We start from the raw sequence: 26970 nt of genomic DNA, 5'->3' as shown, positions 1-26970 counted from the left end.
AGGCTGGTCTTGAACTCCTGACCTCAGGTGATCCACCTGCCTCAGCCTCCCAAAGTGCTGGGATTACAGGTGTGAGCCACCGCGCTTGGCCAAGAGACTTCTTAAAAGCAAGATGGAAACCTAGAAACTGCAAGGGGAAATTTGATACAAGAAAAAAAAATAATAATTGCTTAGATTGCATATACCATAAACTAAATCAAAAATAAGCCTTGGGTTGGAAAAAATATCTGAAATATACAAAAATGGGATAATCACAAATTGCACTGAAACTGGCACACTGGTCTAAAGTTTATGGAAGAAGTCTGAGCTCAAGTATTCAAAACCACGAGAGTGGATGAGAACACCTAGGGAGTGAACATAAATGGAGAAGTTTCCATAGACAAGTCCTGGACATTACAATGTTAAGAGGTCAGGGAGATACGGATGACCAGCGAGGTAGGAGGAGAACTAAGCTCGAGTGTGTTTGGAAAACCAAGTGGACAGCATGTTTCCAGGATGCAGTGATTTTTTTTTTTTTTTTTTGAGACGGAGTTTTGCTCTTGTTGCCCAGGCTGGAGTGCAATGGCGCGATCTCGGCTCACCACAACCTCCACCTCCCCGTTTCAAGTGATTCTCCTGCCTCAGCCTCCTTAGTAGCTGGGATGACAGACATGCACCATCACACCCGGCTAATTTTGTATTTTCAGTAGAGACGGGGTTTCTCCGTGTTTGTCAGGCTGGTCTCGAACACCCGACCTCAGGTGATCCGCCCACCTCAGCCTCCCAAAGTGCTGGGATTACAGGTGTGAGTCACCGCGCCTGGCTTTCAAGATGTAGTGATTAACTGTATCGGATGCTGACCGATATGAAGGTCATTGCTGGTCACTGGTGACCTTGATCAGATCAATTTGGATGGAGAGCCAGGAACAGAAGGCTAATTGGAGTGGATTTGAGAGAACGGGGAAGAAGGAACTAGAGACTGGGTATACATGACTTGAGGTATGTGCTGCAACAGGAGCAGATGGAGGGAGATACAGCGGGGCTGTAGCTGGAGGAGTGTGGGTTCTAGTGAGGGTTTTGTTTTGTTTTTTAAGATGGAGAAATAACAGCATGTGTTTATGCTGATGGAAAGACTCCAGTAGAGAGGAAGAGATTGAGGATGTAGGAGAGAGGAGAAATGCTGGAAGTGAGTTGCTGAGCAGACAAGGGAGCTCGGCAGCTGGAGGCTCTCCAGGCAGTCTCGGGGGGCAGACGGGATTGGACCGAGTCCTGGAACAGAGTTGGGGTGAGCACCCTGACAGTGGCCTTGGACGACCACTGGAAAGATCCCTCAGATAGGGGCCAAGCCAGAGACCACTGGAAAGATCCCTCAGATAGGGGCCAAGCCAGAGACCACTGGAAAGATCCCTCAGATAGGGGACAAGCCAGAGACTGGCTTGGATTTGCTGAAACTTCCCTCTGCCCCCCAAAAGCAGATTCTAATTTGGATTTCAACAGATGGCTCAGAGGAGAGAGGGCATTCTGGGGGCACAGGCATAAGCGTGGGGCCTTCAGACATTCAAATTGACTGAGGCCAAATGGGCAGGAGGATGTGGGTAAAGCCAGGTGGGTGGACAGGGGTGGCTATGAGAAGATGCCATTGGCGGAAGTCAGCCCCTGAGGCCTTCTCACCTACCTAATCAGCCCAGGCAGCTGTGGCTGCACTGAACCACCTCCCAGATTGAGTGCTGAGCAGAGATTAGAATCATGAGTAAGAGGCTCAGTCTTTGCCTTCAGGAGCTCAGGCTGAGAGGATTCCAGTAACTATCATCTAGATGGGTGTTTAAAACTCTTGCTTTCGGCTGGGTGCGGTGGTTTATGCGTTTAATTCCAGCACTTTGGGAGGCTGAGGCAGGAGGATCGCTTGAAGCCAGGAGTTGGAGGCTGCAAGGAGCTATGATCATTGCACTGCACTCCACCTTGGGTGACAGAGCAAGCCCCTGTCTCAAAAAACAAAAACGAAAACAAAGTGCTTTCCCCTAGCCCAGCATACTTGGGTGAGTCTGCTGGAGGCAATGGACGCTGCAGCCAATCAGATCCCTGGTAGCAGAGTCTGGGCCCAGCAGAGGCAATGTGGAGTACAGGGCCTGCTGGTCCTCTGGTCACACCCACTCATGCTGGTCTCCACATGCTCTTTATATCCCCAGAGGTCGAAAGTGTGGGGGATTGGAGTGACCCAGCTGGATGTGACCCCAAGACAGAATGGTGCTGGACTTGTGGGCTCAGGGGTATGACCAGGCACCCCCCAACCTGCCTACCAGCCTCCCATCCCTGCGCCATAGGCTGAAGCCCTCACATCGAGATGGGCCACCGCTGTACCCCTGGTCTCAGCCCTTGGCCTCGCCCCTGGCTCTGGCAGTCCCCCCAGCACTGCAGCCCCAGCCTGAGCAGCAGCCCTTCTCACAAATGCACCTGGGCCACTGTGGACACATGCGTCGCAGTGATAGCACCTACTCTGTAAATAGTACTGGCTGTCTGGCGCGTGGCACCCTGGGATGGCCTCTACCTGGATGGGGACAGAACCCAGCTGGGGGCACCTTGTGGCCTGCAGCCTCCCTGCCTCACATTGCTAAGACTCAAAGGGATGCAGGCCATAGTGCCAGCAAGAGTCCCTGCATGTTGGTGGCCCTGCGGCCAAACAATACGGACCGTAAGCGAGACAAGTTCTTTCAGTCCCGTTACACCTACAATTCACACTTCGAGTACCAGGAGCCCATGCCCACGCCTGTGCTCGAGAAGTACTGCGAGGCCTCTGGACAGTTCATCCATCAGGCAGTTGGCATCACGGAGCTGTTCTGGAGAAGTCTGGAACCTATGAACACTTTGAGGCTGTCACCGGGAAGCAGCCGCTCACAAGTGCCAAATATGGTCCATGGTGCACAAAGACATGCGGAAGAAGGGCTGCGTCGAGGAGACTGTGGCGCAGCTGAGTGAAGACCTGCTGTCCCCGGCAGTGATGATGGTGGAGAACAGCCGGTCCACACTGGCGATCAACCTGACCGGAGCCCGCCAGTACTGGTGGGAGGGCAAGCTGCGGCATGAACTAGGTCAGGGTATGGGTACCCGGCGGATGGGCAGGCATGAAAGGGGCCTAGGAGCTGGGAGGGGTGGGAAAAGGGGCCCGAGTAACTCCCCCTTTCGTTTCTCCCCCTTCCCTCCTGAGCTCGGGGCTTTCCTTTCCTGAGCAGCCACCTCCGCCCTCTGGCTCAGAGGTGGGCCAGAACATGCCTGCCAACGCCCTGGGTGCACCCTCATCTCTTGGTCCTTTCGGGTATATTTTTCTCTCTCCACTTCCTCTCCGACTTCTCTCAAAAGTGGGGGCAAGGCTGGTGAGGCCCTGACAGGCCAGAGGGAGAACCCGCAGGGTCTCACCAGGCCAACCCTTCAGGGTGGATGGAAGGCCAGATTCTGGGAATGGACTTGGCGTGAGGACACACGGCGCCTGGTTTAGGTGGGGACTGGCCAGGCTGGGCAGGAGCGTGCAGGGCACGAACCACTATTTCTATCCATCTGTCCCTCTTCCTCGAGAATCCTGTTGCTCTGGGCAAGAGGCGGTTTTTGCCAGGGGCATCAGCGTGAGTGTTCAAAACGATATGGACACCCGGGATGCTGGGCAGGGAGGTACACGTATCCTTCTGCCCGGGCGGGCTGGGGGCAATGTCAGCTCGGGAGAGTTCGTGCACCTGTGTGGGTGCGTGGGTGAAGGGTGGGGGCGGATGGGTGGGAGAGGATTCATGTATGTGAGCCACTGTGGATCCTCGGGTGCGAGTCCACCGGAGGAGGGGCTTCACGCTGCGTGGGGCCGGGAGAGCTTGTGTGCGAACCTGAGTTCGGCAGCATGAGGATCGAAGTGTCACGGCCAGAGCCCCGGCCAAGCGGAGCAGGGCCAGGGCTGGGCTCACAGGCGGGTCCCCGAACGCCCCGCCCAGCGCTGCCTCCCCTCGCCTTCCCCACAGACATTCGCTACCTGCGGGGCGTGAACGACGCGCGCCAGCCGTGGCACAACGCGGAGGACTGGCTGCGGTACGGGCTGCGGTACGGCCTGAGGCCGGAGAACCCCTCGAGGGGAACCTGGCCAGCCACAAGCGGCTCTTCCTGTGGTGTGGTGCGCTGCGCTGCTCCTCTGCACCACGCCGTTGTTCTACTACACCCTCCGCGCTCTGCGCATGTCCTTCCGCCAGCTCTGCCAGGACCTGGCGTGCTACGTGCAGGACGCCGACGTGCGCCGGGAGGACTGCGTGCGCCGGGAGGACGACGTGCGCCGGGAGGACTGCGTGCGCCGGGAGGACGGCGTGCGTGCCCAGCGCGGCCAGACAGACACCCCGCTGCCAGGTTGTTTCCGGAAGGGCCAGGTGTACCTGGACGGCATCGTGAGCATTCTGCGACATCGCCAGACCATCGATTTCCCGCTGCTGACCTCATTGGGCAAGGGGTCCTGTGAGTATGTGGACCGCCTGCGGCCCCATGGGGTGCTGGATAATACCCGGGTGCCCCACTTCATGCAGAACTTGGCACCTTCCCGGCAGCAGCTGGAACACATCATGGCCACCAACCGGCTGGATGAGGCGGAGCTGGGTCGCCTGCTGCCCGACTGATGTAGGTTGAGGGCTGCAGACAGAGGCCCTGGACAGAAGCTCCAGATAAGGCCCCCAGAACATGAAGCTGTTTGCTCTATGCTTCCATGGCCTAGGTGTTTGTTGGACGTGTTGGGAGGGCAGGAGCATTTCTTGAGAAGGAGTGGCAACATCAAAGGGTTTGTGTCCCTTGCTAGCCTCCCTGGGGCCTGGGGACCTGCAGCAGCATGTCTGGCAAACTGAGTTGCCCTCCTGCCTCCAGCTCTCTGTTGAGCAGAGGGAAGGCATGGGGGCAGGAAGGGAGCTGAGTATTGATGGAGATGGGGGTGGTTTGGGAATAGAAACTTGTTCTTGCATGAGGTGGCTTTGGTTGTCCCGGTACTCCAGTCTGTCCCTTCCCTCACCTGGCGCCTTGGTGCTCCTTCAGCATTCGTGCTGTCTACCTCTCACTGGGTCCTGGTGGGGATCGGCATCCCTTCTCCTGGGGTGATTGATGGCCTGAGCCTGGGGTCTTGGTAGTAGAGACCCAGCTGGTCTGGGGTGTGCTTTCCAACATTTTGCCTCTCCCACTGGTCATGTATTTATTCCATATTTATTTGGTCTACTTCCTGTGGCTGGGAGCAGCAGCTCCTGAAGGTTCCACTGGGGGGAACAAGACACTCCTTCCTGGAAGATACTGATTTTCCTAGCCCGACTCCCGTTACACACACACACACACACACACACACACACACACACACACACACACAGAGTGATTCAGGCCTTGTGAATCAAGCCAAGAGCTCCCTTGGCCCTGTCCCCACTCCCTCCACTGGCCTCTGCTGTTCCTGTCTTTGCCCACACCCTCACAGCTGGTCTCTGGCAGAGGCTGGCGCAGTCTAGGAGCAGCTGCAGTTGCGCCTGAGGGACAGGCCCTAGAGTTTGGTGGCCTAAGTCCTGAACCCCTCCTGGACCAGGTGAGGTGCAGAGGTGGTTGCTGCTTCCAGTTTCCCTTTAGACTTAGCTGTGTGAGCCCCACTCATACCCTTTGGCCTTAGTCTTCCCGTCTGTAAAACTCAGAAACACAGTTGGAAAGTCCTTATTCATTTAGTCAGCGAATAGAATATGTATAGAGCGCCTTTTGTGTAAGTTACTGGTCAGAATCCTCACTGAGCTGCCAGTCCAAAGAGAAGCCAGACAATTAAAACAGTAATAAAACAAAAAAAAAAAAGAAAGAAAGAAAGAAAAAAGGAAAAAAAGGGATAAGAAGCCTGACATATAAATAGCATGAATGGATAAGAACAAACAACCCGACAGAACAATGCAGGAAAATGCTAAAAGTTTAAATCTTAGACTTGAAAAGAAAAAATCACCAACAAAATGTGGAATAAAAATGCTCAGTTTAATTAGTTAAGAATTCAACTACATTCAAATGAAAAGAAAAGCCATTTGTCTTCCTTAGAAAGAAAAATGATAAAAACAGTAAAATCCTGTGGTGTGAGGCTAAAGAAAACTGGACACTCTTGTCCCTCACATGGAGGAGGGCAAAGTACTAAAACCTTTCAGAAAATATCTACTGAAGTAAAAACAGACGCACTCTAAATCAGTCATCCCACTTTTGAGAATCTGTTCTGTGGAAAATGCATGTTCTTCCTAAACTTTGCTAAGCATTTAACACACACATACATATTACGACATATAAATGTTTGTGCAATGATATCTATTATGGCATTGTTCATTGTGGCAAAAGTCCAGAAGCAACCATATGTCCATTACAGGTGGGAGGATTGAATAAAGTATGCATGTCTGCACTGTAGAATATTTTGCAGCTATTAAGAAAGAATGATACGATTTTATAAATAATTGGAGAAATGTTCATGACATTGGTAATGAAAATGCAAGAGTAATTTGTAGAGAATGAACTTATTAAAAAAAAGAAATAGGCAGGGCGCGGTGGCTCACTCCTGTAATCCCAGCACTGTGGGAGGCCAACGTGGGCGGATCATGAGGTCAGGAGATCAAGACCATCCTGTTTAACACGGTGAAACCCTGTCTCTACTAAAAATACAAATATTGCTAGGTGTGGTGGTGTGTGCCTGGTCCCAGCTACTCAGGAGGCTGAGGCAGGAGAATCGCTTGAACCTGGGAGGCGGAGGTTGCAGTGAGCCAAGATCACACCACTGCACTCCAGCCTGTGTGACATAGCGAGACTCTGTCTCAAAAAAAAAAAAAAAAAGAAACAAAATACAACAGATGAGCCTTATCTTTAATCATGCCACTTAATCTCCATTTTCTAAAGATTAGTAACAGCTGTTACTAATAAGGTGACTGAACATTCCTCCTGATCTTTCTCTTGCATTCATAAGCTATTATATGCACCCATTAAAAATGCAAAGTACTGTCTTGAGGTACTATTCTGACTTCATTTGTTTCATGATTTCATAATGTGCGTGCCATTTGCAATATTTTGTTTTTCACTTAATAATGTGTCAGGAATTGTTCTTATACCAGCTCAAAGCTATCCATTTCATTTTTAAAGAACTGAGTAACATTCCATAATATACTGGTAACGTAATTTATTTAACTCTTCTTCTTCATATGGGCATTTAGGATGTTTCCAAATTTTTTGTTATTAACAAATAGTGTCCGATGAATACTCTTAGACATGTGTGTTTGTACACATGTGCAGGTACGGCTATAGGCTAAGCCAAACACCTCGGCGTGGGACTGATCTGTAGTATGATATGTCACATCTGAGCTTTTAGGAGGTAATGACACAGAACTCTTCAAAGTAGGTATGCTGCTTCACAACACAACTCATGGTATATGTAAGTATATCTTATCTTCCTACCAGCTCCCAGCATTATCCAGTGTTTATTTTCCTGTCAATCTAATGGGTTAAGAAAACAGTATGTCAAAATATTTCATTTGTATTTCTTGTATTACAGTGAGACTGAGCACCTTTTGGTCATTTTTGTTTTCTGGTCTGTGAATTGTTTTTCATACCTTCTCATTGATTGAATTGAATTTTTCTTTTCTTGATTTCTGGCAGTTCTTAACATACACAGAATACTCATATTTAGTCTGATAGATACAATAAAATATTGCTCCTGAGTGAACCACCTGCACTTCAACTTCACTTTTGATGTTTTTTGTTTTGTTTTGTTTTTTTCTGAGACGGAGTCTTGCTCTGGAGTCGCCTTGGCTGGAGTGCAGTGGCCGGATTTCAGCTCACTGCAAGCTCCGCCTCCCAGGTTCACGCCATTCTCCTGCCTCAGCCTCCCGAGTAGCTGGGACTACAGGCGCCCGCCACCTCGCCCGGCTAGTTTTTTTGTATTTTTTAGTAGAGACGGGGTTTCACCGTGTGAGCCAGGATGGTCTCCATCTCCTGACCTCGTGATCCACCCGTCTCGGCCTCCCAAAGTGCTGGGATTACAGGCTTGAGCCACCGCGCCCGGCTGATGTTTTTTGTAATAGTTTGAAATATTTTTACCCTTAGAGATATGTTGATATTATGTTTTCAAATATATCGGTAGAACGCTGAATATATGTTCCTTTTGTTTGCTTGTTTCTGAGTATTGTTTAAGTGTGCTTTCGCTTTTTTCTTGATTAGATTGCCAAAGTTTCATCTTTCTTACTGGTTTTTTATTTTTTATTTATTTTTCAGACGGAGCCTCGCTCTGTCGCCCAGGCTGGAGTGCAGTGGTGCGATCTTGGCTCACTGCAAGCTCCGCCTCCCGGGTTTACGCCATTCTCTTGCCTCAGCCTCCTGAGTAGCTGGGACTACAGGCGCCGCCACCACGCCCAGCTAATTTTTTGCATTTTTGGTAGAGACGGGGTTTCACCACGTTAGCCAGGATGGTCTCGATCTCCTGACCTCGTTATCCGCCCGCCTTGGCCTCCCAAAGTGCTGGGATTATAGGCATGAGCCACCGCACCCGGCCTTAGGCTTTTTCTAAGAACAATTTTTAACTTAATGATCAGGTCATGTCCTGTAGTATTTCTTTTTTTATTACTTAATATCCATGTAAAAAATTAGTTTTCTTCCACTTTTTTTGGGTTTCATTTGCACCTCTCCTTTTTTCCTACTTAAGTATATATATATATATATGCTAACTTTGTGCTTTAATTTATTCCGAGTGTCAGAAATGACCAATTAAGGACAAATTGAAACTCTTGGTCTTCTTTAGAATTTAAAAATCTTAATCCCTCAGAAGTTTCTGTCCTTTGCGGACAAGGCTGGGGAGCACAGCCTGAAACCTGCCACACCCACCGCAGCCACCCACCCACACTCACCCTCCTTGGATCCTTTCCGCCTTCGTTTCCGTTCTTCTCTTGCAGACCTTTTTTTCTCTTTGTGTCTCTGTCGGAGTGCTGTCTTAGGATCAGTAATCCAGGCTTGATAAACAAACTGAAGGGAGAAAGTTCAATTATTTTCTGGCCTTTTAATAATTAGAAATAAAAAAAGGGACCTACACCAAGCTTCCCGACTTTTGAAATATTTTTTCCTCCCAACACAAACTGAACATCCCTGTGCTATTTTTATTATCATGAGATTCAATTTGTTTTAGAAAAAGATAACAGATGTTGTAGTAATATATTTCATCTGGTATCACAGATATCATGAGATAAACTGTGGGTATACCATACAAACCATCATTTCTCCCAAGTCCCTACATCTCACCACCATTTGTGATACTTATTACTGATACTTTTGCACTGTCCACAATAGGTATAAGCTGGAAGCCTCATTCAGTATCAGTAGTTTCTCCCATCACAAATAAACTTGGAGTCAAAACAAAATAACATCCTTAATAGTCTTCTTTACTTTGGGAGAATAGTTTTGTGCATTTGATACTCTTCCTTCTGAATAACAGCTATTACCAGCGACTTGAGAAAGCGGTTTGGAGAATGGTTAGTACTTTGCGAGAAAAAAAAATATGACATTAAGGTTAAGGAGTTATTCCAGAATAGCATTAAAGAAAACCTGTGGGGCTTTTGGTTGCCTTTTGTCATTTTCATTCAAGAGCTGAAAACAGCTGCATTAATATATTATAACCGATAACCAGGAAAGAGCAATTGTGAACAGCCCCCCACCAAGAGTCTCCCAAATCATGCAGAAAGAACAAAAAGAAGACCTTGATGGAAACAGTCAGCCATATAGCAACATGAAGTCAAGCAGGCATGCTTCTCATGCACCACAAACACGCCGGGGTCTCAGGGAAGCTGGGTTTTTCATGATGATGATAAAGTTAAATAAATGTTTTCTGGGAGCTCTGTAAACCCAGATCTTATTCTATATTATTTTCAGATTTCTGAAATCTTTGAAAAACACAGCATAAGCAAATCAGTGGCATTGTGAAGTCAGTAGAAAGTAAAGAAGAGATTCAACTTTTCCATATGTGGAAACGGAAGGGTCATAGGTTACTATAATAGACAGACTGTTTCTTTTTTTCTCACTGGTAGAAATCTGAATTTTATGAGAAATTGAAACAAATGCAACATCTGTATTATTTCTGAGTAACAAATTCCAGGAGGCAAAAAATTATTTTATGCCAAAAACATATTTTAAACAATGGGAAGATGAACTGGAATTTTCAGGAGGACTGAATAAAGGAATTTTTGGTAGATGTTTATGGGCTATGTTAATTGGGAATTCTACCAAGATCTTTGAGTTATAGTACATTAATAAGCAAACTTGCCTGAGCACAATATTGGTTGTTTTAAAATAATCTGGTTATTGAACATAAGAAATTTTCAGATTTAAGAGCAACATGTGGTGACATTTCCTTTAAAAAGTGTTATCACAATATTGTTTTTAGATGATGCACGAATCCCAAAAATAGAAAACAAAAAAGTAATTGAGGATTTGTAAATATAAGAGGCGCACAAGTTGGAGGAATTCTTTTTCTCTGAAGAAAAAGGAAACTGGGAGGAAAAGGAGAGAGGAAAAGGGATGTGAAGGGTGGAATGGAAGAAGGCTTGTGGAAAGGGTGGGTGCCATTAACATTTTGGTTTATAAAAGGGCACTCCTGGCTCAACAAAGGACCCCTAAAGAAGAAGGATGTCAGTGCTGCCTCACTGCCATGAGAATTGAGGTATGCAAACCGGGAAAGCGGAGAGAGGAGGGAGTCTTAGGGTAATTCCTTATTTGTAGGTAAATTATCTTAACTTTGATGTTTTGAAATAGAAACATTTTACAGTTCCAGGAATTATTAAGAGGGTCAGAAAAATGTTGACAATGAAGAGGAGGGGGAAACGTCCCAATCCTTCCTGAGTCAAGAAATGGAAGGCTCTTACCGAACTTCCCAATTCTTTTTTTTTTTGAGATGGAGTCTCGCTCTGTCGCCCAGGCTGGAGTGCAGTGGCATCATCTCGGCTTACTGCAAGCTCCGCCTCCCAGTTCCTGCCATTCTCCTGCCTCAGCCTTCCGAGCAGCTGAGACTACAGGTGCCCACCACCACACCCGGCTAATTTTTTGTACTTTTAGTAAAGACAGGGTTTCACTGTGTTAGCCAGGATGGTCTTGATCTCCTGACCTCTGCCCACCTTGGCCTCCCAAAGTGCTGGGATTACAGGTGTGAGCCACTGTGCCCAGCCAGAACTTCTCAATTCTTACTTTGCAGCCGCACCTGTCAACCAGCTGGATGGGCCTCTCTGGAAAATCAGACACAAGCTCCACAAACCAGGAGTAGAAAAGTACATGGAAATTTACATGAAAGACCTTTGAGCTCTCCAAAGAGCTGCTACCAGTAGCATGTGTTGCTGACTTTATCTTAAATTTTACTCTATATATCAGGGGAAAATAGGATTCGTTTTACTAACAACTTATGTGAAAATGCACTTATTCTTTAAGACAGGGAGAGCTTTATCAGAGTGGAGATCCTTAACTGAAACTGGTGAAGTTTCATCATCTGTCCTTTGATTCTGGTGTGGTCTAGCACCTTCTTTATGTTGTCTGTAAGATACTTTTTTAAAAAAGAAACTAAGATGGGGGATAATTATATTGTTATATTTTATTTAAATAAATTCTTAAAGATGAATTGGGAAAGTCATATGGTAGTCATAGTAAAGAAAAGGAAAAGAATTTGGGGGAAGCAGAAATGGTAAATACTACACTAAAAAACAGGATCCTGGCATTTTAAAAGCAGAAGGAACCTGGAGGTGTGGATGCTGCTACTCAAGGCCCAGCCACGGTTGTGCTTCACATGAGAGCTTGAGGGAAATGCACAATGTGAGGTCCCATAGGATCTGCTGAATCAGAACCTGCATTTAAATAAGATCCCAGGGTAAAATGTGTGAAGCACTGGTCTACGCTACTATCGAACTACTTGGTTAGCAGCGGAGGGACATACAGACCAAAGCATTTTAGTGGCTGCCCCTGACTGAGTTCGGGAGAAAGGGCTTTCTATAAAATGTAAGAATGGGAATTCATTATTCATGTTTTTCCGTAACGAAGTGACTACAGCATAGGTAGCTGAATAACTTCAATTGTGCATTAGATTAATCAACAAATAATTTTTGACAGTATAATCAAAAGCCCTAGCACGGATCTGTGGTAGTGAGGAGCCCGCAGACTGCACTGGGTGGATCAGCCCAGGGAGAAGCTGGCTGTACCAAGTGCAGAAACTGGAAGATGGAGACTGAAAGGGACCCGAAAGAGAGATGGAGTAAAAGACATCTTTTATTAACTTATCCAGAATTTTACCAGCTTTCTGAGAAAAATTATCACCTTTTTTACTCATCAGAACTGACGCATGCAACCAGATGTGCCCCTTTTAAAATGAGACGTGACTTAGGCAACACCATGAGAAGGACGGAAAGTCTATCTGTATCTGCATTTTCTCTTTCTACTGTTCGATAGTCTCTGGTGTCCACTTAAGAACAAGAGTCAAATAATAAGAACTTTGGCTTCTAAGAACTTGTTTTGGAAAACTTTTTCTAATATTTTATGTTCCTTTAATTCCTTCATGGTACCATCTATAGAACTGAGAAAATGCAGAGATAGGGCAATAAAGGTATATTTCTCTACAGTTCTACAGAGCAGAGAGTCACACACTACACATCAGTAAAACATCAAATACCTTTGCAGCTCTGATTAAATACTGAAGAATAGTTTTGGGAAGTTTAATGACAGACTTTGGCAAGGCTAAAATGGCTGATGCAAACTTCCCAATAGCTCTCTACAAAGAAGGACAAAGCAAGAGTAATTAGTAGAAAAAACCAAAAACTAGTCATTTAATATATGATGTCAGAATGAATTCGTCTCTACAGTTACACCAACTAGGTTAAAAGGTGCCAGTCACTGAAGCTGGAATAAAATGTGCTCTGCTTGTAAGTTAGGAATAAAGAAAATAGTCAATCACTGCATGTAATCCACCCAACATAGTGAAGATGTTCATGTTCTCTCCTTGGCTGCATGATGAGTGGTGGTTAGAATAAAACTCTTTCGAATAAAAATAAATGAGTTAAGTCATTAGTATTTGATAAGCCCGTTGCAAACATGCGCAAAAACTCGGTCATGAAGAAACAGACACGAAGCAATGGGGGAAGAAAGAAAGCATCCGACCAAGGTGTCTCTACGGAGAGTTCAGTTTTTCAATGTCACTGGGAAAACAAAGCATGGGTGGGCCCCACCCACTTGAGAAGGCCTGGGCAAAAAACTGACGGCCTTATCATGGGCATATCATGTGGCTTGATGGACATCATTCTATGTGCCTCATAGGAAAACAAATGGGAAATAACAGCCCTAGTATGTAGTTATTGATAAAAGAAACACAGACCAATTTTCATCCTATACGTAACTCTAATGACAAAGCCTCATCTTTAACAAGCATCGATTCACATTCACTCAATGTGCTACATTAGGCTGGTGAGCTATAGCTGAGAATGGGACAGCAGGTTCTAAAACAGAAAGCAGGTTCTAAAACAGAAAGCAGGTTCTAAAACAGAAAGGTAGCTAAGCTGAAGAAACCAGAACTGTGCCACGATTTGTATTACTAGTTCAATATATTCTCAAATCTTTAGCAATACATATGAAATGGTTTTCAAACTTTGACGCAATATTTAAATGATCATTTGCTCCAAAACAAAGAAAGGATTTTGTTTTATCGCCTATCTCACATATTGAAATGTAAGTCCATTCAAGCAATCCAAAGCAATGCCAGAGAAATCTTTTTCACTTCCTGCTTGCAAGAAAAACGTTGAGTTCACCCAACGAATCTTTATTTTTTGTTTATAGTATCAGAAACTGTTTCAGTGCAAGTGAATGAAAACCTGGCCTGACACGATTCTTACTTGATACTAATTACGGTGTTGCTGGGAGCAGACATCATTACAATTTCATTAGAAATAAAGAATGGCAGATGTAAATCAGAAGTTTCGGGGGAGCTATGACATATGAATATGACAGGAGGCATCTAGGCCTGCAATCAAGGTCTGTCAATAAGAAAAGCTCTTCCAACTAGCAAAGGAATGATTTTCCCCATAATTACCTGGAATGCTGACCTTCGTGGAGGCTCTTCATCTTCCTTCTTTAATTCTTCCTCTTCCTCCTCTTCACTATCCGTTTCAAACAAATAATAATCTCCACTCCTGACCACTAAGCAAAACAAAATATTCACTTATTTCTTGAAAGACATATAAGGAAATTGGGGGCTTATTAATGAAATGTCCCCTAAAGATACACAAATTGTCCATAAGAGAACCACGAGAGATGTTGGCAGAGAGGAAAACACACGAGATGAAGAGAACTCATCTTCGGCTAATGCTACGTGGTGTTGGCATGTTGGGTCTACAGAGTATGAGGCCTTGTCTTTGCCATATAAGAGAATTGGCCACTACAGGGTGGTTCTGGTATGTTCTCCCTTCTTCATTGTGAATTTTACATAGATGAAGCAGATCAACTCTGCAGTAACCAGTTTTGTTACCTTGATGACCAAAATAACTGAACACTTTCATTTCAAAATTCAGCAGTTTTGGTTTTTAGACAAGGCCAAAGTGAAGTGGAGGATCAGGCTTTGTCTGAATGGGCCGAAACCGTTGCAGATAAGCCAATCAGGACGATTCAGGACCAAGGTCAGTGTCACCAACCTCCTCCTTCACTTGATACTGTGCAGACCTGACTTCTCCACATGTAACACAAGGGACAAAACATACATGGCAAGACATTTCAAAAAACAAACAAACAAACAAAAAAACACCCACACACTGCCATGAGGACGAAATGGGCAGGTAACATTGAAAACAAAATAATACAACACAACAACAACGACAGTAACAACAAAAACACCGCCAACAACAGCGCTCTGGCTGCTTCCACGTGTTGTAGCCCTGAGACAGACTGAGAACGGCAGACAGGGTTCACAGGGTTCACAACTGCTGGGCTTCTGGTCAACAAGGAACTCCCCAGCAGCTTTCTGAAACTGGAGGAGCACTCTACTGACCACAAGACACGAAGCACAAACAGTGTGGATCGTCTTTGCCTTGTCTGATGCTTTCCCTGCAAGAACATAATGCCTGTGTCAAGAGTCGGGAGCAGAGAAAACTACAACGTACAGAGATTTAAGGAAATTTAATAAATTAAATCTTTATCAGTTTGATCATTATTTTAAGTCTATCAGAGAAAAGAGGCCCAGCATATACACTTCTGATGCTACAAGCAATGTCCCATCATTGCAGGAAAACATATTTTCAAATTATATTCAGGTTTTCAAATGCTCAGGTCTCTTTTGGATGACATATTGTGATGTCTTAAGTTATCTTTCGGGCCTATACATTGTAAGGTAATGGAAAACCTTGGCTTGTTTAAAATTAGTTGCTTGAATATCACTTCACATGGCCAAAAGTTAAGTAATTTTGCCCACGATTTCAGAAGAATCTGAAGCCTCCATTCATGAAGATACAGAGTGGGTGAATTGGGCCTTATATCCTTGAACAGAAGCACTGTCATTTGTTATTTTCATTTTGAAGAAAGAACCAGGCTCAGAGTACTGGGTCCAGGCCTTAAGGAATAAATGCAATACAACACAAGTGAGAATAAGCAAGAACAAACCAAAGTTACAGCATTACATTTGACAGTGAAAAAGACCATTAAAGTAATGCCTTCACATAAGCCGAGAGATTCGCAGGAAAGTGACGTGGACTCTACATCACGTGGTGGTTTGGGAAAAACACAGACAATTATAAGATTGAGCATTTTACCCTCATTATAAGTTCCAAAATCAACATTAGCTTAAATTATATTCAATCATACCTTCAATAACTTTTATTCATCTGGACAAGTTCAAAAGGTTTTCATCTCAAGCAGTTGTAACATTGGTTTTTATCATTAGAAACCACCAATATTGGCCGGGCTTGGTGGCTCACACCTGTAATCCCAGCACTTTGGGAGGCTGAGGTGGGCGGATCACGAGGTCAGAAGATGGAGACCATCCTGGTTAACACGGTGAAACCCCGTCTCTACTAAAAATACAAAAAATTAGCTGCGCGCGGTGGCAGGCGCCTGTAATCCCAGCTACTAAGGAGGCTGAGGCAGGAAAATGGCATGAACCCAGGAAGCGGAGGTTGCAGTGAGCCGAGATCGCGCCACTGCACTCCAGCCTGGGCGACAGAGCGAGACTCCGTCTCCAAAAAAAAAAAAAAAAAAAAGAAACCACCAATATTTATGTGAGCTAGTAGAATTATCCCATAATAAAAAAGAAAATGTAAAAAAGTCTCTTATTTCCTTATAAAATGTTATTGAAATGAAACTAGGACAATAACAAGAGCATATTTTCATTCATGCCATCTGTTAAATAGTTAGTAGAAAAGCTCTTACACACTTGTTTGTTAACTCAGATGGAGAACCTGACTGCAGTCTGTGTCCACATACATATCATGGATGTTGATGTTACTGTTAAATTATTAAGTTTGAAATTAACTTTTTAAATTCCACCACTTTTATCCTCAGAACTTGGCCCTCTGTTTCAGATAATTATCAATAAGATGAAGCTTGGTATTAATTGAGGCAGTACTGAACCAGTATTGAAACACACAGCATTGGAACGGAAGGTATCATTGAACAGCAATAATGCAATCTTATGTGTGTACATAGGTATGGAAGTAGGAGATTTGTCCCTGTACAGACCATGCTAAGATCTTCACTGCTTACCAATAACATCAAGAACATAGCAACATTTTTGTATTGTCAATAGATTTACACCTGTGTATCCAACTACACTAATTCTTGCACTTGGCTTCTCTAAGAAACAGTTGTTTGAAAACCCAGTAACTCAAAAGATCAAATTAAGGGCTTCAAACAAAGTACTTCCAGATCTAAAGATAAATTCTGGAACTCATCATAGACACAACAATAAAGCACACATTCTTTCCCTTTCATTCTTCATTTGCTTGTAAAAAAGAAATACATTTTGCAGCAAAAAATTTAACACCACAGTCTGAATGATTCCAAACTATGAATTACACACATTTCTGCATTATTGCATCATAAGGTTTTGTAACAAGGCACATTTAGTTTAACATCAGTCTTCAAGAACTTGATATAATGAGGGTGAAATGAACCAGAAAATCTAAAATTAACAACCTTCATAGGAAGTTCTTTAAATTATTACAACTTGTAAGATAGCTATCAAAGACCATATCCAATTCCTTTGCAAATGCAATTTTTAGATGAGGAAAGGAAAGGCAACCACAATGACTGCAGTGGGAATTTACCCCAGGTGAAGTGAAAAAACATTCAATATGACACAATTTTGAAATGGATAGGTCTCTCTAAACTAGCAGAGGCCCTTTAAAAACATAAAGACAAGCACAGTTTACTTGTGACTTGATAGAAACAGGCATCTTGTGAACTGCATTACCAGATTGTTAGCGTGACCGTCATGCCCTGAACAGTAAATAAGAGTCACATTGAACTCCGAATGGAATCTTTTTGTCTTTGGACTTGGGGAGAAAATTAAATAAAACTCTTTATAATCTTGTGTTTTTCTTTTTTTTTTTTGTCGTAATGTTGAAATTCAATATTTAGGATTAAATTTGATTACATCCAGATATGCCAAGCAAATTTCAAATATTGCTTCATTAAACCAGCTTTCTGATTTAGAAAATTATGTCTTGGGAGAGACAGCCAATGTCAGATCTATGTGAAACCAATAATTAGGTATGGGAAGAAGTTCTAATTTATTTGATTTCCTAGTGATTCTAAATATCCTCCTAGTAGATTCACTCCTACAACTGTGTGATGTTATTTGTCTCAGTGATATTCCTTGTCCGATTAGATTAGCTACAGGTATGGAGACATCGTATAGGATATAAAAGACTGAAGAAGACATTATATGTAACTTGCAAAATAATAATTATTCAATATTCTAAGAAATGTAAAGAGGACTGGATTGGAATCGGTCATTCCACTATAATGCCATTGACCTATAGTGATATTTCCTTTGCTAAGCAGAGCAAATATAGCCACCAAGCTCCAGAATTCCTCATTCATCTTTATGATCAGGAGGGAAACACACTGCATTCTATGTGGCTATCAGGATCTGCTTTTAAAAATCGTTTTCTGGTTTTTGCTGTTACTGGTCATCTCTGAGCTTCAGGAGTCTTGAAGGTTGTGCTGCATTTGGACATTGGAATTTGGAGTGCCTTTTTGAAACTGGGGAGGAGGCGAAGTAAGAAAGTGAGTGCATTTTAAGTTATCCCTCATCTTTCTATTTAACAAATTGCCAAAAATCCTCAAATGCAAATAAAATCAAAGCTGTGGGAACGACGGGAGGGGAGGCTCATGGGCATCCGTGCCTAGTGCCTTACAGAGAGGGTCACTGACACTTTGAATAGAATGATCATCCTTACATCGGAGTCCAAGGTGGAGCTCAAGCTCATTTGTAGTAAGGGTATTTAGCCATAAATATACATGTGAATAGGGCTCTAGACCTCAGAATTGGACAATATAATATTCAATTCTTCTTCCCTTGCTGAACCCAGAAATTGTGCTCTAGAGTCTATAAGCCACATGTTTGGCTTTCTTCAGCCAGCACAGGAATGTTTGTGCTGACGTCCCTGGAAGAATTGGACCTCGGGCTCAAAGACCCACTGACATTGAAATTTTCCTACACTCCGACCCCCTATCAAGTCACAAGGATCAAACCATGCATGGAACACATGGGTCATGGGAACGCCTGAATTCTGGTCAAGGATATAAGGGTTAGAGTTGATGAGGTTGTAAGAGGATCGAGAAAACCTACTGGAAGCATGATCAACCCAAGGCCGCCACCACTGCTTTTTTTTGCCCTTGGCTTTCTGTTTGTCTGCTTCTCCTAAAATAAAATATGTCCAAATATTAATTCGTATAAAGTGAGAAAACAAATTTTGAAAACCACGCTTTAACAACTCAATTGTCAAATCTAGATAAATTGCAAAAGTATATCAGAGGTCAGGTAAGGAACTATATTGAATCTGAAAAATATACATGTATTAACAGTCAGTTTCACAAGATAAATACTCATTGTTCTTTTAACAGTATGCTACATTTTCACTTTCTTCTTAGTGACTGAGGGCATATAAAGACATTAAAAAAGAAAGGATTATCTGTCAAAAATACATCCCACATTGAATATTCCATTGAATTAACAGAAAGGAAGCATCCCCCAAATTTTATAGAATCATTTACTGGCAAATAATTTGTTAAAGTACATAAACTACAATAAGTAGAATTTTTTCTTGTGATTATTTTAATGCATGACTGGAAAATATGAATTTCCTGGTCACGAATAGATACTATGCACTGGGAAAATATCATGCATTATTTCTCCATTCCATTCACATAGAGAAGCATGCAAGCCTCTATAAAAGATCCTTTAAACTTTAATTTGATATAATAAATCTATAATTAGATATAATCAATATATATTTCATGCTAAGTTTCATTTGAGCAGGCAATAATTGAATGATATTTTAGGTACCAATATTCAGGTGCCACATAAAATACACATACTTATTTCATTTCCATATAAAATTTATAGAAAAAAAAGATAACAGTAGACTGTATATCAGAAATATATCCCTTAAAGAAACAAATTAAGCGGGCTGGGTGTGGTGGCTCATGCCTGTAATCCCAGCACTTTGGGAGGCCGAGGCGGGCAGATCACGAGGTCAGGAGATTGAGACCATCTGGGCTAACCTGGTGAAACCCCGTCTCTGCTAAAATATAAAAAAATAAGCTGGGCGTGGTGGCGGATGCCTGTAGTCCCAGCTATTTGGGAGGCTGAGGCAGGAGAATGGTGTGAACCTGGGAGGCGGAGATTGCAGTGAGCCAAGATCGCGCCACTGCACTCCAGCCTGGGTGACAGAGCGAGACTCTATCTCAAAACAAATAAACAAACAAAACAAAAAAAGAAACAAATTAAGCAAAATCCTGCCAATCTACTGCAGAAACAGATGTCTGTGGAACAAAAGCTAGGTTATGTGTTTGTTAAAGCTATCTTGCTGAAGAGTAGATACTTGTAAAGTAATTGATTTATCAAATATATACTTTATGAAACTAATGAATGTATCCATTCACAATGGGAAAATAAAGCTTGCTGAATCAAAAAAGTGTATTGATAATCTTGGCAGAATAAAAAGTAATGTTATTTTACAGTCCTGCTCAATATCAAGTTACTATTCAATGTTAAGGTACTTGAATAAGAGGAAAATGTCTTGACGTACTTTCATCATCCTCTTCAGAGAGTTTTTGTATGTCCTGGCCTTCCCCTGGCTCCTGGGTCAAGCTCAGCATCCTCTCCTTACCCTTTTTATATTTCTGTTGCCTGGCCTTGATGCGATCCATCCTATAAAGTAAAATAACATTAGTAATGCCAAGAACACGTTCATTGTTCTCATGTGGTCAGTACTTTGGACTTACGCTGGTATGTATGTAGCTAAATTCATGGACAAATCACTTTGGAATATTTGGGAACTGTACAATGGTTGCTCATTAGCAACAAGTATCCCTTTCTTTTATATACATATTTGTGTGTGTGTGTGTGTGTGTGTGTGTGTGTTTGGGTCTGTATTCCCATGTTATTTGACACTGCATAGATGCTAGTCTTAATAATATGATCTGTAATGATTATGCTAAAGTTAGGTAAGCTATACTTGATGTCCACTCACATCTTGTATCATAGTCAACTTGAACACTGCATATTATGAAATACAAGTCCTTTATTCTCCCAAGTTTTGCATTCTTAAACAAATGGAAAGATTTAGCAAAGAGAATTACAGTAATAGACCTCACTTATGGGAAATTAGGAACATATTCTAAACGTGAGTCCAAATTTGTTATTCTTCTAGGCCTGATTTGGATAACTAGAAACACCAGTAAAAACAGTTGTACCATATTGCATTTATATTGTGATTTTTTATATATAATTTATATATGATTTATGTCTTTATGAAAATAATCATGCTGTGGAATAATCTAATTGATACTAAGAAATATTTCTGCTTGGGAAAAAGCGCTGGGAAATAAGGTCAGAATGAGATAAAACTGCCTTAGCAAACTTAGGGAACTTTCCCAGTGGGCAAATGGTGTCTCCATTTTCTTGGGAAAAGTGTCTAGGCTTATAATTCCATGGCCATCGCCTTTTAAACCTGGTTCCCAAACAGTCCTCAGACGTTTCATCATTGCTGGAAAATTCACTCTAAGAAGATTCTTTTCCATGGAATTCCCAAGTCTCCGTAGTGGAGTCAGTCTACCCTTTGGCTCATCCAGAATGGGATAGTGGGAAAAACCTTAGATGGGATATAAAGAACTCTGGCTTACATTTCTAGTGTTGCCTCTAGTTAATGTTGACTCTAAGTCATCTAATACCAGGGTCATCAGTTTCTTTCCAAAGAGACTGGATGATATTATCTAAAAGTATGCTTCCAAAGCTGACTCCACATTTACCCCCTCAGATGGAATGGATGCTTATATCAAGTACTTGGCACTGAGCAAGACCCTGTCTCATTTATTAGCTAGTTTAATCTTTACAAAAACCCAGGAAGGCAGAATTGTGAGTCCAGAAAACTTAAATTTAGAGAACTTAAATGACCTGTTCAAGGTTCTAAAGTAAGTCCCTGAGCTAGCAACTGATCCCTGGTCCTCTGCAAGAGAGCGCCCATCTCCATCATCCTGGAGCGATCTTTCTGTTAAATGCTTTCACTTTCAGTCTAGTGGTGTGAGCAGTTGCCCCCGCACAAGAATAAATAGGAAGTTGTGAAAGTCCATACATATGTATTTTTCAGGGGTTTGAGGCTCCCCAAGAGTGGAGCGCCAGCTGAATGTGATCAATCAGGAGACGGAAGGAGGATGAGCATCAGTAGCATCCTTACTGTCGCTTCAGCTGGTCCATGGACTTCTTCTCTTCCTCGATTCTTGCCTTCACAGCTTTTACAATTGTGGCCTGGAAAAGTTCAGCTCCTCTAAAGGGGAAGTGGAAACATGAACAAGTCAGTATTCTTGCCATTGTTGTTCATCTCTTCCTGAAAATTATTACTAAGGGTTAGAAAACATAACATCTCTTTATGGCAGCTGCTTGTAGTTTCCTGGCTGGGAGCGGGAGTCAACAAGGCCCCTTCTAGAAGCCTTTTCCCACTAGGCTAACAGGGCACAGCCTTCCCCCTGGGAGGGAAGAGGCTGCTCACAAGCCTGGTAGTGAAGATCGGTGAAGAGAAAATGTTTTGTATTCTCCAAGACACTGAAGCCCACAAGCCTCTTCAAACCTGTCCCACTAAACGTTAGACTTCAGTAAAGCATTCTCACCTGACCTTATTGCAGTTATACCAAGGGGAGAAATTTGCAAAAAGGGTACATTCAGATTCATTTTCTACTCAGTGAGCAGAAACTGGGGATTCCTTCAGGGACTATGTGAAGGCCAAGTTCCTGCTCCATCTGCGGGACTTTCAGTCTCTTGTCCCTGATTCTCTTCTTCCTGTCATTCCACTCCCTTCTGTTCTGTCTCACTTTTCAGGTCAACTTCAGTGTCTCCATAAATCTCCTCAACCTTCTTCATATTCTCAGCTCTGTCACACTATTCCATGCTTCACAAATCCCAGATCTGCAGGAACCTGACGGTGTGCCCGCCCTGTCCTGAGAGGGGCTGTTGGCAGCTGCCGGAAGAAACACCCGCCTGGGCAGACGGTTCTCCGCAGAGCCCCCGACTCCTTGGAGTCTTCTGCTTCTCCACAGTGGCTGCTTCAAACTCTGCTACGCTTTTCTCAAGTCTTGAAGTCTGTGGAGTGGTTTCTCACTCCTAGTAAATGACCTAGCTTCCTGCTTCCCAGAGGGCACACAAATCTTAAGGCAGTAAGTTGCTCAGTGTCCTGCACCATCCCTCCCACAGGAGTCCTGCAGGGACAGTGGAAGAGGTACCGTCCACCTGCCAAGGCCTGCCTTGTGCTCCCGGTCCCTTCCTCACCGCTAGCCTGGGGGACACAGAATTCCTGCTTCTCTCTCTCGTTGCTTTTCCAACCTTTCCATCAGTACTGAATTCTGTCCATAAACATGCAAATGTGCTCAAGTCTTGCTAACCTTAAAAAAAAGAAAAAGAAAACTCATACATCCCCACATCCCACATTTTCCTATGCAGGGACTTACATTACTCCCCCTTCACAGTCAGATATCTTGAGGTCTTTTCTCTAAGCCTTTACAACTCCCACCTCTGCTTGTTGCTGTCTGACTTTGACCCCACTGTCAAGGTCACCAGTTTCAATGTTCAGTTGTTATTTGTGTCCGTATATAACCTATCTGATGGACTTCCACTTGGAAAGGATCTTCCTCAGGCTCCTAAGGCAACGTGCTCTCCTAGTTTTCCTTTTTCCTTTGTGGCTTAGGCTGCTTGGTCTTCTTTACAACCCCCTTCTTTGCCCATCTCTCAAACATGAATGTTCCCCAGGGTTCTCTTCTCCTTTTTCACACCCCCCCTCAGCAGCTGCAACTCACCTCCTTCAATTCTATCTGCACGATGATGGCACTCCATCTACTCTCTTCTCCAAGCCTGTCCATGCATCTGCCCACTGGACTTCCCAACTGGTTGAGTTTCATGTGCCCATGAGACCTACAGCTCCACAGCTGCGGTCAGTCTTCTCTCCCTGTTTGAGTTCCTATATTTGGGACTGGCACCACCGTTTGGCTAAGCCAGAATCCCGGGCACATCACCCTCTGTGCTTCCCTTTCTGTCACGGCCTCCCTTCCTTCCAAGCAGTTTTCCAGCTGTGCCTATTTTGCCTCTGGAATACCTTTCTCAGTGATCCTATCCTGGTCTAGCTGCTACCTCAACCCTGGATTATCATTGCAGCTGCTTAGCTGTCTTTCTGCCTACAGTGCTGCCTATACCCATCTGTTCTCCATACCACAGCGTGAGCTTCCTGAAATACAAATACAGTCATACCACTTGCTTGTTTAAACACTGCAAGGCCTTCCTAAGACTGTGGGAGTATTTCCAAAGACATATTCCTGGCCGATAGCCCCCCAGGGACCTGGTCTCTCCTGACCTGGAGCTTATCGCTCACCACTCAGTGTTCTCATCTTCCAGTCTCAGTGCTGCAGTCACTGTGAGCTTCTGATGGCTGCTTCCCCTGCCTTCTCCTCTGACTGACTCCTCTTCATCCTTCAGCCTGCACTGGGAATGGAAGGCCACCTGGTTCACACCCCTGCGGCTGGTTATATTCCCTTGATATGACCTCATGGCTCCCGGAGTGTCCCCTACCGTCACACCTGCTGTCGTCCGAATGTCTGCATCCCCTACAATTCACATGTGGAAATCCTGACTCCCAAGGTGACGGACAGGAGGTGAGGCCTTTTGGAGTTGACTGAACGGAAAAGCAGAGCCCTCCTGAATGGGATGACTGTCTTTATAAAAGAAGCGCAAGGGAGGTCTCCTGCCCCTTCCACCAAAATAGGATGCAGTGGGAAGATGGCCATCTATGAGGAAGTGGGCCCTAGGCTGACACTGAATCTGCCCGAACCTTGACGTTGGACTTTCCAGCCTCTGGAACTGTAAGAAGTAAGTGTCTACCGTTTATAGACCACCTACTTTATGGTATTTTTGTTATGTCTGCCCAAATGGACTGAGACGATACCAGGTGTACTGTAGTAGAATTGCTTGCTCACGTGCCATTTGCCTGCAGGTCTGTGAGCTCTGTGAGGGCAGAGGTGAGCATCACCTCTTTGTAACAGAGTAGGCAGTGGAAAAATGAATGCATGAATGAATGTGAATGCTTTGGACACACTATTATGAGTTCAATGCTTATTTATCAACCCATGGCTTTTCTTTAACAGGCATGAACTGTACTCTGAAGCACAGTTATCGCTCTTACTATAACACGAAGGGCATGATTTCTAAATTACTGTGACAACTTCGGGAAAAAGACACTGGGGAACATGCATATTTGACAGATGGGCAAAGAAAGAGGTTGCAAAAAAGACCTGGAATCCTGAACCACAAGGGAAAAGGGGAAATTAGGAGAGCACATTGCCTTAGGAGCCTGATGAAGACTGTTTTAAAGTGGAAGTTCATCAGATAGGTTATACAAGGACCTCTACAGACCAAATGTTTTGGGAAAGGCGAACAAGAGGCGTTTACCTGCAAAAATACCAGCTGTTTATGTACGAGTAAATAAGGTTACTATTGGGATGAAACATTGTAGTCTGCTCTGAAAAAAATGTCCTGGGAATTAGAAAATGATTATAACAATGAATTCCAGGGCAATGCGGTACACAAAGTCATTGTCATCCACGGAATGAGGGCTGGGTGTGCCACGAGGCTCCTCTGACTGACTGCAGGTCCCCGACTAGGCCCTCTTTCTATTAGACTCCAAGTTAGGTAACAGAGGCCGACAACTGCCATCATATCAATGGACCTTGGAAATAAACATTGTGTTTATCATGGCAGGGAAAGAGAACGGACTCACGGACTCTAGGAAAACTGTAGGTAAACACAGACACGTTCATCTAAAGCTCCAGTCAGATGACAGATACTGGTCATTTCGTATAACAGAGCCCAGTATCCATCAGCTTATTCACACCAAGAATCTGATGTGACCTAGGCAAGGTTTGAGTTTCTGAGAGGAACAGACACAGCAGCTGGGGGCCACAGAGCTAGTCTAACACCCAGCCCCCGCCTCAGGGCACTTCGCTTTATTACCTCTCCCCAATCTTTTTTCCTAAACTTACAAGAGCAGGGGCACAAACTGGAAGAAGAATAGAGCCTAGGAGGAAAAACAGGTAGTAATGCAAATTGTGTCAGTGGCTCAGAGGAGAAAAGCAGGCTAGTAGGGGGAGGTAGGTGTAAGATGGACTAAACTCTAGACCAGTGTGGCATATGTTACTGTTTTGTCTGAGACCAGACTGAGCCACTTTTAGAGAAGTGGTGGATTCTGAAAGGGCTCCAACTGACCAGTGAACCTCTGGCCTTCCATGGCATCGCCATTCCTTGTGAAGCCTGATGGTTACACAGGCTTTCCTGTGACTCTTCTATTTTAAAGGCTTTGTGCTAAATGCTTCTTGGATTGGTTTTGCTGGAAGGGATTCCTTAACTTCTTGTGGGTTCTTGAAGCAAGCTCAGACAGAAATTACAGTGCAATATTATTTCAGGCACGTTTCTTGGGAGAAACCACCTGATTTCATGGCCCGACCCACCTTGATGCCAGAATCTGGGAAGCTTTTATATCAGCCACAACATGTAGGAAATAATAACTCATGAAAACTCTTCTTTGCAGCAGGAGGAAGGCAAAACATATGCTGTCCCAAATGATTCCTGCTTCCCCACTGGGTAGTGTACAGGGTGAATTAGCAGCAGCTGTGGTAACAGTGGAAAAACACAGAATAAAATTAACATCCATTTCCAGTGCTATTTCATACAATCTGGAGTACGGTCAGGCTTGGGAAATACAGGCATGAAAGCAGCAGTCTGAGGCTCTGACTTATGAGTTGATTTATTTACAAGGAGGTCACACACTTCCAATCCAATATCAACACTGATTCATAAGGCTGGCCATGCCGTGAACTCTTCACACTCTACGGCTCAGGAGGGTCCCTTTAACATGGGAGGCCTCCTGAGTATTTCTCTCTCTCAGGAAGAAAGGCAGCTCCAACAAGGGCCACAGAGAAGTGATGTCCCAGTGCCAGAGGAAATGCTCTTATACCAAAGAACACAGCCGTTCAGGGAATGGGCTATACCCAGGGGTAACCAGCAGCGTAACGAACACAGCATGGCTTCCCAGAAGGACTATCAATAGTATATGCCTTATCTTAGGTGAAAAACAAAGTCCCAGTGAGGCTTTGGCAAAGGATAGCCTGAAACAGAAACCACATATTAAAAAAAAATGAGGCCGGGCGCGGTGGCTCCAGCCTGTCATCCCAGCACTTTGGGAGGCCGAG

General features: G+C 44.0%; 1 protein-coding gene and 1 pseudogene across 2 annotated transcripts in view; one reads left to right on the top strand and one right to left on the bottom strand.

Moving 5' to 3' along the window:
* The window catches only part of LOC105507912 (piezo-type mechanosensitive ion channel component 2), a 102985-nt gene that overhangs the window by 49085 nt on the left and 26930 nt on the right, over window positions 1-26970 (bottom strand). Inside the window, exons 11-16 of the mRNA XM_011936619.1 lie at window positions 26230-26389; window positions 21924-22013; window positions 20277-20398; window positions 18815-18886; window positions 14066-14172; window positions 8868-8982 (exon numbers count right to left, since the gene is read on the bottom strand). Coding sequence (XP_011792009.1) covers window positions 8868-8982; window positions 14066-14172; window positions 18815-18886; window positions 20277-20398; window positions 21924-22013; window positions 26230-26389 — 666 coding nt within the window. The remainder of the gene's footprint in view (window positions 1-8867; window positions 8983-14065; window positions 14173-18814; window positions 18887-20276; window positions 20399-21923; window positions 22014-26229; window positions 26390-26970) is intronic.
* On the top strand, window positions 2221-4952 carry LOC105507911 (annotated as a pseudogene). Its single transcript, XR_001001179.1, has 3 exons — window positions 2221-3065; window positions 3975-4256; window positions 4305-4952. The product of XR_001001179.1 is annotated as an uncharacterized protein KIAA0895-like (transcript).

Source organism: Colobus angolensis, unplaced genomic scaffold (assembly GCF_000951035.1).
Source record: "Colobus angolensis palliatus isolate OR3802 unplaced genomic scaffold, Cang.pa_1.0 Scaffold155, whole genome shotgun sequence".
NCBI classification, from domain to species: Eukaryota; Metazoa; Chordata; class Mammalia; order Primates; family Cercopithecidae; genus Colobus; species Colobus angolensis.
This window is presented reverse-complemented; position numbering and strand designations above follow the sequence as displayed.